The sequence below is a fragment of the Sus scrofa genome, chromosome 9, assembly GCF_054392235.1.
Source record: "Sus scrofa isolate SSC_HxYL_T2T_F1_AM1 chromosome 9, Sscrofa_HxYL_maternal_Yorkshire_Landrace_v2.0, whole genome shotgun sequence".
In the NCBI taxonomy this organism is placed as follows: domain Eukaryota; kingdom Metazoa; phylum Chordata; class Mammalia; order Artiodactyla; family Suidae; genus Sus; species Sus scrofa.
Window position 1 is genome coordinate 41014459 of NC_139391.1, and position 16570 is coordinate 41031028.

Sequence of the window (16570 nt, forward strand, 5' to 3'; positions counted from 1 at the left end):
TTCTCTGCCACTCCTTCCCTCGCTGCTCTGGCCAGTGCAGCTCCCTCATCACGATCTCCACCGATCTTTTCTTCAGGGCCCTTCCTTGTACCTGAACTGACCTCATTTACATATTCATTTGGGGGATTGTCTCCCTCCCGCCCCCACTAAGTGTGTTAATTCCAAGATGGCAGAGCACCAGCTGCCCTACACATGGCTTTATCTCTGGCACTCCAAAGAGCGCTAGACTCCTAATAGGACCTTGCATGTCAGTGGCCAAGCGGCTGCCTCTGTCTGCCTTTCTTCTTCCCCTGGCCTGTATGAAGCAGCATCATGAGAGTCCTGAAAAGAACCCCCACATCTTTACACACTTCGTGTTTTAATAAACTCCGTGAGCTCCCATTCATTTAGAACTGAAATGCATTTTGACCTGACTTCAAAAATGTGAATTTGTGGCAGAGAGATGCCTAACCTAGGGGCCCTCAGCTCTGTCTGACCATCTTTAAAAAAAGAAAAAAAATAGTAAACAATTGCGGATAAGTCAGTCTATTATAGAGGGAGCTGCTAGAGTACAGATGCTGCAGGGACAGCCCTGGAGCAGCCAGCTCTCTGGTTGGTGCAGCACGAGCCTGGGGAACCTGCCTGGGACCTGCCTGTTTAGCCTGATCAGGAGAACTCACCAGTGTCTGTAGACACAGACCTTAGAAAACCAAACGTTTATGTGCAACTGGACCCGCTATCCCAGATGAACCTTGTTAACTCTTTAATGACAATTGGGCTTAGAAACAGGTTATCAGTTTGATCCAAATTAACTATACATATTTGAGAGTGAAGCTAAACTTCTTGGAAATATTCTTGACCATCTTTTCTCTGATTCCAACTGGTCTTCCCCAATTGCTCTGATTTTGAGTTTTTCCATATGAAAGACAGATGCATTTGTTCATCTGTTCCTTCATTTCACAAACATTTGTTGAGCACCGTTGCTTCTGGATAGAGGGGCTACAGAGATGACTAAGCTATGGTCTTTGGACTCAGAGAAGCACAGAGGGAGATAAACATATAAGCATGTAAATTATAACGTATGGTGTCACTCAGTGACATTTGAGTACCTGCTGTGGGCTCAGCCATTGCCACAGTTACAAAGATGAATAACACCCACTTTATTCTCATCAGTGGGTTCACAGGCTACCGTAGATAGTCAGTGCTGAAATTTTCAATGACAGCCCCTGGTGATGACTTCATAATAGTAACATGCAGTGTTTTATAGTAAAAGATGAGCTCTGATCCTGTGTGGCATAAGTTAGCAAAGTCTTCACAGACAGTATGCGGTTCCCCAAGTAGGAGTTTCCAAGATGCAGGAGGGTCCTGAGCACAGGGACAGAGGCCGGAAGAGCACATGCTGTGTCAATAGGGACCTGTGCCTGCTCTGCTCACAAATGTACCCCGATGATTAGAACCCTGCCTGGCATATAGTAGGCACCAGTGTTTGAACCACCGAGGAAATCATAATCAGTTTGATGCAAATGACATAATGCACATGGCAGGGAGATGAACCTGGAAACGTGTATTTATCACTTGGCTTTAGGAAATCTTTTTCGACATCAGGTTCTTAAAGTAATCATCATATGATACCCAGCATGCAGTGAGCACTTATGATGTGCTGAGCACTGTGTGAAATACTCTTCATCGAGGAGCTCTTTTAACCTCATCACAATCCTATGAAGTAGATTAAAGTTTTATGCCCATTTTCACAAATGGGGAAACTGAGCACAGGGGGATTAGGTATCCTACCCAAGGAGCCAGGACACAAACCCAGGCCTTCGCATCCATTCCCCGGGCTAGCAATGGTGATTACTCGTCTCCAAAACCCAACTTAACACATACGATGTCCGAATCCCACATGGGAGGACTCATAATTGGTGTGCTCTGCCTTTCCCTCCATGGCTTACGTGGTTTCTCCGTGGAAATCCACTCGGATTTAAAGTGGCCACCCAAGAACATCTCAGTTTCTGTCCCAGGGCCTCTCCAGTGGGGATGCTGCCCCAGGAGGGGGTGTGAGTCCGGAGCCAGGCAGGACCGAGCTAGAGTGGAGAGGGTGGGCAAAGGCCAGGGAAGGAGGTAGCAAGGCAGAGGAAGCAGGACGCAGGAGGTGTGGCAACGCAGGATTTGTCTTTCCACCCTCCTCCCTTGCCATGGAGCTCCTTCTGCAACACACACACACACACACACAAACTCACTGTGCTACCACGTGCTCTCCCAAGACTGCAGCAGGGAAGATGTTCGTTAGGCGAGCAAGGAATTGTGGGCCGGCTCCTGCAAAGGCAGGGAAGGAAATCACAGACACAAGGGAACTATGTCTAAGCCAGTCCCATCCTCCTCTGTAGTGTTGCGAGGAGAGGTCCCCTGGCCTTCTCAGGATAGCCCAGTATCCCACATATACCCTGCAGGGTCCCTCTCTGTTTTACATTCTTGTCCTCCTTGTGGCATCCCCCCTGGGTTTAGGAGGTTGGAACTAGGGCCTGGGAGCCAGGTAGGAAGGGGCTAACGAGTTAGGACTTCATCTTTCTTCAATCTTTTCTCTCCCTCTCCTTCATCTTCTGGCTCACCGTTGGGGACCAGCACTGGGGGAGAAATGGGGTTGGTTCCCCAGCAGCAGCAGGGCCATGGCAGTGACGTAGAAGAGGAAAGAAGCCTGTAGCTTGGATGATAGAAAAGACGTGCCCAGAACTGTGGCTTCAAGAAGGACTGGCCATGAGTGTATAGGAGACCTATCTAAATTGCGACAAACGGTGATAAAAGATAATATAAGAAAGAGATTGAATATGTATGACTGGGTCACTTTGCTGTACAGCAGAAATTGGCACAAAATTGTAAATCAACTATAATTGTAATATATATATATATATATATATATATATATATATATATGTGTATATATATATATATATATCAGCCCATGAAAATTTTTTTAAAAATTAGGGCTGGTCAGAATGGCCCTGATACCATTTTTTCCTAAGAAAGGGATATGTTCTAGCATGCTCTGCCCTGGTTTTTAGCCAGAAAATTTTTTACTGAGTAGTTGCATTCTACCTTCTTTTAAACTTGACAGTGAATTTCCATTTCTCCTCTCCCCACGGGCCCTTCTGAAGAAGCACTTTCGTCCCCACAGACTCTTCATATTCAAGTATGAATGCTCTTGAGGTCTCATGCTGCTGTGGGCTGAAACAAGTTCACCGGGGGAGAAGCTTTGCTTAGCTGACCTCTTAGGACCAAAGCAGCCCTTGGGAGTTATAGCAAAGGACAGACAAATAGGTGCCTATAGGAAGAGGCACCTGGTCACACCTGACATCGAAGTACAGGGGTACAGGGGCCCTGGAGTCCTCCTCGGGTTAGGGCTGCAGGAGCCTGGACTGGAGTGAGAGTAGACAAGATGGGCCTCAGTGTCAGGATGCAGAGCCATGAATATGCTGGAGGGGAGAGCAGGCGTGGTTAGAAAACTCACAAGGAGGCTGTGCTCACAGGAGGGTCCATGGGGAAAGGTGCCCTGGGACAGGCTGAGGCATTAAGAGCCATGGTGGCAGATGGAGATCAGAACAGGGATCCAAAGTCAAGGGCCAACAACAGAAGTTCATGAAGATGGTGCAAGAGCCATCAGCAGAGAAAACCTGCAGAGATTCTTCTAGATGCTGGTATACAGAGGGCGGAAACCTTTTATAAGTAGAGGGACCGTGTGTCTATCCCTATTTGCTCAGGGATGCCCATTGTCCCACAGTCATTATTTAGAGCATGCCTTTCACACTCAAGAGAGTCCCAATTTGGACAGTGAATCGTGCTGCTGTCCTAGTTCCAAGGCCACATTCTAAGTTTTCAGTTAACTTCAATAACATTGCTTCTGGGGTTCAGGAAGGATTAAGTTACCAGTGAGAAACTTGCCTTCCTTCCAGCAGCCGCTGTAGACCCTACGACCATACAAAATTAGCAACCATGAATCATGGTTTTCCCAAGAACATATTTTTCCTTTTACTAAAGATTTGCACAGGAGTTCCCATCATAGCACAGCAGAAACAAATCCAACTAGGAACCATGAGGTCGCAGGTTCAATCTCTGGCCTCGCTCCGTGGGTTAAGGATCTGGCGTTGCTGTGAGCTATGGTATAGGTCACAGACGCAGCTTGGATCCTGCATTGCTGTGGCTGTGGTGTAGGCCAGCATCTGTAGCTCTGATTTGACCCCTATCCTGGGAACCTCCATATGCCGCTGACACAGCCCTTAAAAAAAAAAAAAACTTGCACAGAGCAGCCTCTGTAACCATCTGGGAAATGGAATCACTAAGACCAAATATGAATAGATATTAGCTGTCCTTTGTCTGTCTTCTGTTAACCTTTTGCTGCTAGGATAAAGTACTTAGGGGCAGGACAGGGTCAGCAAACAGCGTCAATCTAGATCACAATGTTTCTGTTGGTTCCATGCGGTCTGAAAGTCAGCCTTCTTGGGACGGCCTCCAGACCCCACCACAACTGTCAGTTCCGTGAATTTCGTGGTTCGGCTCATTTTTGTTGTTGTTAACTTTTCACGCTGTGATATTAACCGTAGAGAAACTCACCTTTTACTTGACTTCTCTGTTCAGCAGCTCTTAACCCTTGTTCCTTCCAGTAGGAGCTGTCGCCTCCTTGAAAGTTTTGTTGATCAAGATAGACACAAAACGTTCCTGCGGGAAAACCTCACTCAAATGGGCTCCATCAGTTCATTTTGTGAACATTTGGCCCCATTGGGTTGAGATGTGCCTAGCTGCTAACCGTCCAAAAGGATTTGCTGAAGGAGTTCTCTTGCAGTGTAGCAGGTTAAGGATTCAGTGCTGTCACTGCAGCGGCCTGGGTAGCTGCTGCGGCGTGGGTTCAGTCCCTGACCCAGGAATTTTTATGTACCCCAGACAACAACAACAAGAAAAGCACAGGAACCGCTATAAGCAGGATGTTAGTACACATTAACTGTAGGAGAATACTTAAGCTCTGTGGGTCATTGTATATGGAAGTAGACTGGAAATTTTGCTATGGAAAATGCCCAGCTCGATCATTGTTTTCTGCTTATTAAAGCAGGCAGAGCCTCAATGTGGAGGATATACAATAGCCAGTGGTTTTATTAGCCTCCTTGGTGTTCCTTTATGAATTGGAATATAAAGGAAAGGCAATTATTTCAAAAATTACCCATACTTCTGATTGATTGATTGATTATTTCTTTATCTAGCCTGGCCTTTTTCCTCTCTCAGTGAAATAAGGTACATTTGTGCCAGGTTCTTTTTCCTCTTCGGTGGAAGGTTTAGCGATTTCAGAGCATAATTGTTTTAAATTGGGAAAATTCAATTTTCTCTAATGTTTTAACATTTAAACCCAGCTTTTGAATGCATGTGCTTTCTTGTATTACCCAAAACATTTGGAAAATGAACTCATCTCATCTCCTTTCCCGTCCGCCACCCACCCCGCAGCCCCCAAAGAGCTGCTCGCCGCGTTTCCTTACTCGAGTTGATGCTAACACAACCCTCAGAGTTACAAAGAGTCTCAGAGTCATTTGGAGTCTGCATCCCTTCTTTGGATCTTCCCGCCTCACTCACTCTCTGCTCGCCTTCACTTCCCCTTCAGCATCTCTCCGAGCTGCCCTTTCCTCTCTCTTCCCACCAAGAGGATCGTCCAGAGCGTAGTTACGTCTCACTGGGGTAAGGCCAGGCTTCCAGATGGGTTCTTCCCCTTCAGGGATGCTCCGTCTTGAATTTTTCCTTGATTAACTTTCCATTAATACAAATGATCGTTTCATTCCTCTGACCAAACACTGTCAGCGGGCCTCCCCCAGGCACGGGATAGAATTCAAGCAAGAGTTTTCCTGGGGTGACAGAGAGTCGCTCTGCCTGGGTCCAGCATCATCTCCTGCTGCTTTGAGGCGCAGACACGAGGTCTCTGCCCTTCTTCTCTCTTTTCCACCCTCTCTTCATGTGTTCTGGTTTCTCTGTCTGTATTCACACAGTTTTCTACAGTTGGAATGGCTCCATGTCCCCCCGAAGCTCCACATACTCAAAGTCTCACAGCCCAACCCCAAAGCTGTCTCCTCAAGGAGACTGAGCCAAAGGGGCACGCTTCCTCTGCTCAGGCCTCCTGCACCATCGCCCCCCACGCGGTCCCCTCTTTCTTACTATCACTGCGGTGTTGCCATCTGCCTGCTCCACTCTAAGCTCTGGGACAGGGAGGGTTCGGCTCATTATCTCCCACACACCTAGAATAAAGCTTTATAATTAATACGTTGATGGCCTTTGTTGGATGGGAGCATGTTACAGTTCAAATCCAGAAAGCTAAACGCAAAAGTCCAATATACTCATAGAAATGTTCTGTCTTTTCAGCAAAACCCAAAATCACTTACGTAGAGAACCAGACAGCAATGGAACTGGAGGAGCAGGTCACTCTTACCTGTGAAGCCTCAGGAGACCCCATTCCTTCAATCACCTGGAGAACTTCCACCCGAAACATCAGCAGCGAAGAAAAGGTACAATGTCACCCAAGAGTTTCAGGGCCATTGGCGCGTGGACTCAACGCCAATGGAGTCTACTTTATGCCCCATGCTCTTGGGTGCGCCAGAGGTTGGGATGCCGTTACCGGAGGCCGCAGCCAGGTCCTGGGTGCCCCCATCCCCCAGCCTTCCCTGGCTGTGGCCTGCCTGGCATCCCCTTGCAATGGAAGGGGCACAATTCCTTGCAAGGATTTGCAGGGGTGTGATGTCAGGGGGTGTAGCCAGGTTAGACGTTACGGGGAGGAAAGGGATAGTCATTCTCAAGCCCAGGGTTAAGGTGCCGGGAGGGATCACGGAAGCATTAAGATCCTGGTACACCCAGCGATGTGAGCACCATCTCGGGAGCACCCACGGAAGTGGCTCCCAGAACCAATAGGGATCAGACGAGCCTGTTCATTCTTTTCCTCGTGATCTGTATACATGCTCTACATGCACTATATGCACAAAAGCTTGGTTGCCTTCGTGTCTGCCTGTATTCTTGGCCACATCTGGATATCATTTTGTTCTAGAGGCAAAAATAATTAGCAGTTTCTATGTGATAATGATGACCTCAGGTTCTCTTCAGCTCTCTTCCCTGAGACTTGAAGAACATCGTAGCAAATTTCCTGGCAAACTGAGATGACTGGGGGCACTTAGCTTTGAAGCACATGGATTTATAGGCCACCGGAAAGCTGTCTTTCTTATTGGCAATATATAAAAATTGAGGTGACCCCACGTCCTGCAGCTCTTTGTGGGTGAGTGGCCCAAAAGACAGGAGGAGGAAGAAGCTTGGTTTTAAAGCAACTAAACCCTCTTATGGCACTTCTCCAATCTCATTTCATATATCCTGTAGTAATGGGCTTCATTTTAGTTGGCCAAAGCTTTGTCACCTATTCAGGAGTAATGGCCTTAGCCTTAAAGGACATGTATAATGGATGACATTGACCAGAATGTCAAAAATGATAGATCTTTTACTCTTTTGCCTGCCTGAAGGAAATCCCTAGAGAGGATAGGCTCAAATAAAGCCAAAAAGAGCGAGCAATACCAGAGCCAAATTTGGGATTTGCATCGAGGAACCTATTTCTCTCCCATTAATAGAAAACAAAACTAAATCAAGAGGAACAGAAATTGCTGTTCCCCAAAAAACTCATTATTTTGTGCAAGTTTTACCTCCAGAGTCGAATTCAACTTAAAAACTCAACTGAGGAACTGCTAAGTATTTTTGAAACTTGCATATGCTGTTTGATATTGTGAAAACCAATTGAATTAAGCAATGCGGTGTTTACTTGGATACTTTCTTTATCAGCATTGGAATTAAACCCTCAGCTCAGATTTCGGTTCCCATCATGTGTGTTACATGAATTGAATGCACATTTCAGGGCTTAAACCACGGGCTGCCGCTTGGCAGATTTTTCTCCATCAGGCTTGAGAGGAGATTTGTCCAGAATGACCCAGGGTATATCTTTGACCTACAGTGAAGGACAGAAATAACAGCTTCTCCAGATGAATGATGGTTTTAAATTCTATATCCTTTCTAGGAATAGCTCAACAGCCAAGCTAGACCAGAAAGGTTATTAAGATTTGTGCCTGCCTCAGGACCTTTACTAGCTGGGCACTTCTGGCTTGTACCTATGAACTCATTTTTACAGAATAAAAAAAATGAAAAAACAGGCACTAATGTACCCTCATACTTCCTAAATATTAAGACCACAGGTGTCCAGCTGAGACCATCTCAGACCAGGTAGGCTTTGTGTAATTCAATTATCAGCACAGACCATAAGTCTCAATCTGAGGTCATTAATTAAGCCTGGCCACCTAAGATATATTGTGCTTTCTTTTCCTATGGACTGCCTTCAGGTGACATTACTGGAACATGAGTGAGCCAGTGTCTTCCAAATCAGCCATCAGATCCGCATATTTGCCTAAAAGAAACTGTGTATAGAGGAGTTGCCATTTCTATTCATTACCTATTGACATCAAAAAGGCATGATAGGAGTTCCTGCTGTGGCACAACAGGATCAGAGGCATCTCTGCAATGCCAGCATGCAGGTTCGATCCCCGGCCGGGCACAGATCCGACATTGCTGCAGCTGTGGCGTAGGTCACAACTGCGGCTCAGATCTGATCCTTGGCCCAGAAACGCCACATGCCCAGGGGTGGCAAAAAAAAAACAAAAACAAAAACCGGAAATGATAGCCATCTTACACTGGGACTGGCTGAAAATGAAGAAAGCAAAGATGGCCTATTTATGAGCCAGTTGGACTCCAGAAAGTAGATTTCATTTTTACTTTGGCAGCTGCTCCTCACGTTCTGCTCCACCTGAAGTTACATTATATTTATACTAGGTATCAAGGTCATTAAAGTTATGGACTTATAGATGTGGAAGAAAACAGTTTTCCTTTAAGTCTAGGTTACACGCTAAGCAGGAAGAATAGACCATTCTGTCAACCCGGGAGGGAAAGAAAGTTCCTGAGAAGTCGATCACATAACCTGCCAGGATCATAAAAGGCTGGAAGGAAGGCTTCTTGGGAGGTTATCTAGAATCACTGCCAAAAAGTCGCTCAGCCCCTGCCTGAATGGCGGCAGTGTCAGTCCTCTGCCGGGCAGGTGGCCAACACTGAGGGTCAAGAGGGCCTGAGGCCCTGCCCCTGCCGCTGCCACACTCGGCCCTTTGTGTAAACGCCGGGAACTGGCTCTTTGGTTTTCCTTTAGTCAGACCTCTGCCCTTGAACACACCCACTGGTTTTCACTGTGACTCACATCTTACAGATTCCACCCCTCACCTTCCTAGTCATCCTGTGCCAGAGAGCTTCTGTTCACGAGCATCCCTTACAAGTTTGTGGGACCCAGTGTAGCCTAGGCAGACTTCCAGGCCTTCTTGGCCCCTTGATGTGCACACGGTCGTGCAGTCAGAGTTGCATTAGTGCTTTAGCTGTTTCCTCCTTCTCTTATCGCCTGTTGAGCTTGTGGGCAACTTAAAATGCCCAGGTCTTTTTGGCATGAACTGTATTTAAGCCACACATAGCCCCTATCCAGTTCTTATGCAATTGATGGCTTAACCAATAATGTAGAGTTTTTTATTTCTGTTAAAAACTTGTGTTTTGCTTGTTGCAACCCAGTATCTCTCAATGGGGGTCAGAGTGACAGTTTGGAAAGACTCTTCACTGAGACTGTGCTATGCATTGCAAGACATGTAGCATCACAGATCCCTTCCCTTTAAATGTTAGTAACTACCTCTAATCCCTGTGATTATCAAAAACCTCCTTACAGAAATACCCCCCGGCTTGAGAACAGCCATTTCAGTCCATCTTCCCAGTCAGTCAGGACTGGCTTTCATCAGAACTGTCCTTAGAGGTCTTTCGGTTCAGGACATTTCAACCAAGGTGGACCCCCCTGTGTTCTTTATGTGTGTTAAAAGTAATGGGGTCTAGTAGTCAGCATGACCCCTGCTCTAAACACAACAGTCAAGGGCAGCCAATTCAGCCTTCCCCATGCAGCTGCCATCTAGCAGCTGTAGTAGTTGTCACTTCCAACTTTGTATGAATGCTTGTTGGAAGTATCTTGGTCCAAGCCACTGATAGTGGCCGGGGCAAGCTCAAGTCCAGAGCCCTTAGAATGCCACCAGAGCTTCCCTGGGGTTCCGTAGCTCAGAAGGTAGAGTCCGTAGGGCCACGGGGCTCTCTTCTGATTCTGATGACTTTTGTGGAAGCCTCCATGCTTCCTTTAATAAAGGTAGTGACAGTAGAAGCTAATTAAAGCAGCTTTTGCTTCGCTGCTGAGTCTAGTTTTAATCCTTAAGAGAAGAGGGGAGAAAAGACTTGTAGTGACTTTCTAATGGAACACTGATGTTCTTCATTTAAATAAGGGGGGGAGGAGGAAAAAACCAGAATAATGAGCCCCAAAGTCATAGCCTATCTCTGACTGTGTCTCTAGGTTTAGTCCCGTCACTCTTTTGAGATTATTATAATTAGACTTCAGTTCGTTGAGTTAATTTCACTCAACAACTGATGTAGCTAGGCTAAATTTGGGTCATTTTAAGATCATTGGAAGAGATCATCTGTCTGTAAATTAATCCATTTCTTAGTGGTCACTGATACATTGACACAAAAATCTGAACATTATAGTGGGTCACATCGGTCCATGTGTATGGAGGTCATTGTGACACTGTGGCTACAAAGTAAGTCTGTGCATCCACTGTCTTATTACTCATCCTCTCCAGACTCATTTTAAAAATTGCCAAGTATGTTAAAGACCCACAGTGAGTGGTGCTCAAGTCCCGGTGCCATTTACAAATTGAGTGAGACCCCTGGGCAGTGATTAGCATACTCTGTCCCGGCAGAATAAGTCCATCATATGGTCATTTGAACAGCACTGTGCCTTTGAAGAGGCTGAGAAAGAAAGGCATGGGAATGCTTCATGTCTAAGGAGAAGGAAAGGAGCAAAGAACTAAGATTAGAAGAGATGGAAAAAAGTGGAAAGGCATTTCATGAACCTTGCATCTTGAGTGGACAGGGGTCCCCACAAAAAAAGAGAGACCTTTTGAAATGCTGATGCACTGGAAAATGGAGCTTCTTTTTCACCAGGAAGAATTCCTCATTCAATACAAACTGGGCGCCCTCTCTTAAGCATCGGAAAAGGTGCCTGCATTGAGCAGTTGAAGTCTGGTTTAGCCATAATGTGGGCAAAGTATAACAGGGAGAACTTAGAATACGTGTGTATCACTTCCTTTAGTTTATATACATATTCCTACAGATGTGTGTGTAAGATGAGAAAACACGCGAACATTAAAAGAACCTGGAACCAACAACTTAGGGAGGAGCGTTACTAGTCACATCCTCATTTGTGTTATAAGTGTGTATATTTGCATATCATGTTGTCTTTAAATGGGCTTCACACCTTCCCCAAAATTATCAGGATCATGCCACAGCTGACCACCCCACCAGGCACAGGGGTTGACAAGGTCAGGCTACTAGAAGCCTTGTGTTACTAGCACCTGTTATTCTAAGAGCCACAAAACCACAGTCAGTTGGGAGAGTCACAAGAAGAATCAGATCTGGAAAACCAACAGCTCCATAGGCTATAGTCCCTGAAAAGATTCTTGGTTCGTGCAGCCCTGGCATGTGACAGACAAGCTTCTAAGTGATGTGGAGACGGCAACCATGTTTGACGTGTTGACCCACCGTGACTTTGGTCCACGCATGGTCCTCTGTTCTCGCTTTCTCTTCACTCCAGCATCATATGACATCATCCAGCGTTTCCATCCTCACTGGTCACAAAAGCTCCTTGCATTTAGTGGACTCTTCCTAAATGTTTGCTAACTCATTTGCATTCCTCGGATTGCATTGCTGTGTCTCTGGCGTCTTTTCTATCCTTCTTCCATCTGAACATCAGGGACCATCAGGCAGTCACGCCATCTAATAAAAAGAACAACACAGGTGTGATGTTTTGGACTCCCAGCATGAACTCAAAAAAACTGTGAACAGAATAGATTCCCCAGTGGTGGATCAATTTAAAAAATCATGACGTGGGTAGGAAGCTACCCAAACGCCTGTGTTCCTGAGGTGCCTCACCACTTTGTGAACGCCGCGTTTGATGAAGATGGTGCACGCCTGAGCCTGCATGTCATCTGAGCGTCCCCCTGCGTTTAAGAACCTACCGCAGCACTCGGTTTCTGTTTCCTCAAAGCTTCCTGACCTGTGTTCTTAAGAGCGTGACTGCTCATTCATAATGACCCTTCTGCTCCTTTCTTTGTTCTTTTTAAAAAAAATATATATTTTTTAACAGGATGCATGCAAAGAGTTACAAAATGCATGAGCACAAAATGGCATTAGGATATTTGCTGTCCAATAAAATCTAAGGGAGGAAACTTCCTCTAAGAGTATCTCTAGATTGTGTGGTTAAAACTAGTAGGGTCGTGGAGTTCCATGGCGGCTCAGTGGGTTAAGGATCCAGCGTTGTCACTGCTGTGGCTCTGGTTACTGCTGTAGCAGGGGTTTGATCCCTGGCCCCGGAACGTCCACATGCTGTGGGAACAGCCAATAAAAGAATGTGTAGTGTCACCTAATATTACAGGGAATATTCAAGATGTTTTGGAACAGGAGCAGCCTAATAAGTCTGCTGATACCCATGTGTATGTCTTCCAAAGATTAGGAAAGCCTTTAGCTTTGAATTATACATTAACGTGCATAAGGGGGGGAAAGCTGAACATAGCTACATCCTAAATTAAATTGGGTAATAAACACACCATTGAAAGTGGGCCTTGGCAGAAGTTCTGAATTAAAAAGAAGCTGCATGTGCACGGTATGCAGTGTGATACATCAATTCTCTAAAGCAACATGTTGTAAAATTTTACTGCTTTCTTGTTGTGTTTTATATCTTGTTCTCTCCAGGCTTCGTGGACTCGACCAGAGAAGCAAGAGGTATAGCTTACCTGACCGCTAGCCAGTCTTTAGTTTTGAAAGCATTACAGTTTAACTCACCATTACAGTTTAATAACCAGACTGCTAAAACTAATTAGCAATTGAGTTAGATTAAAGAGTAGGTCAATAGTGGTAGACGTTACTTAGCAATAGTGTCATTTGGGATGAGCAAGCAAGCTGTGTTGGGAGTGGATGAACAAATCCTCATTACTTCCTAAAACTGGATCTTATTCTCTTGCTGGTGCTGGTAAAATCACATCCAGGTAATTATACTTAGAAAAATAAATGGCCCCAATTCCCAGGCCAGGCATTTGGAAATGATGAAATTTTTTGACTCTCACCTGGCTGATGTGGCTCTGGATCATAAAGTCACAGAGTTAGTGATCTAAAAACCCACTCAGCCCTTACCTTCCAGCTCAACTCATCTTGTTGCTCGCTTATTTTATCATGATTGGTCTTGGTAAATTACCACGTCACATTTCATCTCAAAGCAATGCAAATGACATCTCTCGTTGGTTTTCCCAAATTACTAAACACATCTCTGTTACTTTTATAGAGCATTAAATTTATGAGATTAGAATGATTTGTCACAAATGGTTCTCCGTGTGTGTGTGTGTGTGTGTGTGTGTGTGTGTGTGTGTGTGTGTGTGTTTAAGCCAGTAGCATTTAGCCTTTGAAATTTCTCTGAGTCCTTGCTTCAGTTTAGGGAATGTGGGACTTCGTTGGAAAACTGAAGCTCAATATTAATCTTTAGATTTTAATTGCTAGACCCCAGAGACCCTATTTAGGATCATGCCTAGCCTTTTTCACCTGATTTGTGTGATTAACTGACAGATAGTGAAATAAAAACCAGGATGCTTTAGACCGAGTTTAAGAATCTAATCTAGAAATACTTTTTTTAAAGTAGCCTTTGTGTCTCCTCCAGAAGGGACTTTGGTGTATGTATCACTATACGTGTAGACAGGGGCACTCCTATAGACTGTGTTTTAATTAGGTAAACCCAGCCTCCTAGTCTTTCGGAAATGATAATTATTTCAGAACACATAACTCACATGTGCAGGTCATGGCTGTAAATAGTTCATGCTGTTTAATATTTGAAAGTCGACTGCCTGTCCCCAGGCACATCGTAAATGGACATAAGCTACGTAACTGCAGTTTCTGAACATGAACACCCTGCCAACATTGAATCCAGTTCGTTATAAGCTCTCTGTATCATTCCTTCCTCTTTGTTGAAGGGATTAGTTAAGTGTATATTCTCACAGAAACATTTTCCCCCCCATGGCCCCGGGGTCCCTGAGTGCTGTCACAGACCGGGTGTTTTATTGCCCAGAGTTATGGACCCATTGGTGTTGGGGAAGGGAGGAAAGAAGGGTTAATTAGCAGCCACTCCTGAGCAGCTCCCCTCTCATTCTGCCAGGTCTTGTGCATCTTCCTCATCACTCAGATTGGGACCCGGCTAGAGGAGCTGAGATTTGCCAGGGAGCCTTAAGGAGATGTTGAGAGAATTATTATTATTGGTGGAAGTAATTGGTTTAGTCCCAAGAAAGCAGACACCTCACTCCAGCCATTGTGCAGAAGTGTCCTTAAGTTATCTCGCTCTAGACGTAATTGTCTTCCAAGTCAGTGCCGTCCGTGGGGCTCAGACATTCCCTCTCCTCCTGTTTGTCTCAGTCAGAGATGAAAACTGTGAGTCCCGACGAGCTCAAAAGGCGGCTTGCATTGTGGCCCATTTCATTCTTTCAGCTCTGAAAAGCCTTAGGACTTTGTCCTGCAAGAAGAGAGACAAAAATAATTTGATGGGAAGAGCGATTATAACTGCCCTGCATGTTTTCTTTTCCTTTTTCTTTTTTTTCTTTTTTTTTGCAAAACAGAGTCTTCTTGCCATGTCTTGTGTTATTCGTGCCCAAAGTGCATCTGCTTTCTCTATAAGTCTGAGCCAGGGGCCCAACTTGTAGCCCAGATGGCTTGTGAGTGATGCTCTCTGACCTTGTGCAGGTGCCAGAGTGAACCATTTCAGAGAGAGAAAGTCCAATCACACTGGAATCGGCCTGCCTCCCCAGAGGGAGAACTGGGCAGCTGGCAGATAATCCCACCACCAGTCCTGTCTAAGCCACCGCCATATAAAATTCTCTGTGTGGGAGTTCCCATTGTGGCACAGCGGTGATGAATCTGACAAGTATCCACGAGGACTTGGGTTTGATCTGTGGCCTCACTCAGTGGGTTAAGGATCCCGAATTGCTGTGATCTGTGGTGTAGGTCGAAGACATGGCTCAGATCCCACATTGCTGTGGCTGTGCCATAGCCCTGCAGCTGCAGCTCCAATTCGACCCCTAGCTGGGAACTTCCATATGCCTCGGGTACAGCCCCAAAAAAAAAAAAAAAAAGAAATGAAATGAAAAGAGAAAATTATTTGTGAAGGCTGCCTTACCCGTCTATTGACATCATTAAATGAGAAAAATTTCCCCAGAGAGAAATTTAGACAAAGATACCATCTAGAAGGGGGCAAAATGTACGTCTGTCAATGCAACCATTACCTGAGCTTCTCTTTGACCATTTTCTAGATTATTAGAGTAAAAACAGCTTGTGCCTCCCCCTCCCCTTGTTGTCACTTGTGCAAGTCCTCCTCTTACCTGCAGGACTTTGCTTTGCTCCTTTTCTGCCGTATCCTTCCTATGGCAATTCTCTTGACTTCCAAATGATCTGGGCAGCTTTCCATGTGTGTGGTGGTGGCCCCAGGACAGGTCTGTCTGTGTGACAAAGAGTGACAGTTCAGTCACCAGCTGGCATCCTTCTGTGCAGAACCTGTGTTCTCACTGAGATAACCAGAGAGGCTTATCTGGTGAACTCTGAGCCCTCTGCCTTGTGACAGGCAGGCCAGCCCTCAGAGATAACTTGCAGAGGTGACTTCATACTTCTGATGACACTAGTTTAGGTGATGGGTCAGGATTTTGGATGGCATATGAGAATCACCACCACGTTAGACCAGCACAACCCTCTCAGCCCATCATAAAAGGGGTCCCAGGCTCCAGCATCTTCAGCAGACTGGTTGTCTGCGCCACACCTGCCCGCAAGTGTCTGTCATTTCCCACTCACGTGTGGCACCCCCTGGGGTGCAGCTTCTCCACCAGTCAGCCTCCCAGATTTATAGGCCTGATGGGAGCCAAGAGCCAGGGCTCCTGGGCATTCCTGTCGCAGAGGAGTGGCCCTCACTGCCATAAGTCGTGGTGGTTTTGTTTGGCTCTTCTGTCTCCTGGCTGGCAGTTGTGTTCTGGCTTCCAGATGTGAAATGGGATGAAGCTTAAATGACTGCAGTAGATGAGCTCTGCCAGTGATGGTAGAGGGACTTCTCGGGGCAGATCTGAGACGGCTTTCAAAGACAGTGGTGTCCTGCTTTCAACCTCCCCAAACTGGCTTCTGTGGGATAGTTCAGGGTTGGGTTTCAAGTTTCCAAACCAGTATCTCAAAAGCGCCTGAAGGCAGGGATTCTTCAAAGGCCCGACCTCATGGGATGCTGGCTGCCATATGCAGAGCACTCACCTGCCTGTCGCTATAGAACATCATAGCCTGGACATTAGAGGGTGGTCCAGCCTCCGAGGAGCAGGACTCCTCCTTCAGATGAGCAGCTCTCTTGGGGAGCTGTACT

General features: G+C 45.9%; 1 protein-coding gene across 40 annotated transcripts in view; it reads left to right on the forward strand.

The window, feature by feature from the left end:
- The window catches only part of NCAM1 (neural cell adhesion molecule 1), a 330666-nt gene that overhangs the window by 269624 nt on the left and 44472 nt on the right, over positions 1-16570 (forward strand). For 23 of the 40 annotated variants that reach the window (XR_014815270.1, XR_014815264.1, XR_014815267.1 and 20 more), the window contains exons 8-9: positions 6364-6506; positions 12898-12927. Coding sequence is in view for 23 of the 40 variants with exons in the window: in XM_021062794.2 (XP_020918453.1) it covers positions 6364-6506; positions 12898-12927 (173 nt within the window). In the remaining 17 variants the exon portion in view is untranslated. The remainder of the gene's footprint in view (positions 1-6363; positions 6507-12897; positions 12928-16570) is intronic. The other 17 variants (XR_014815275.1, XR_014815274.1, XR_014815276.1 and 14 more) reach the window with 1 other exon arrangement.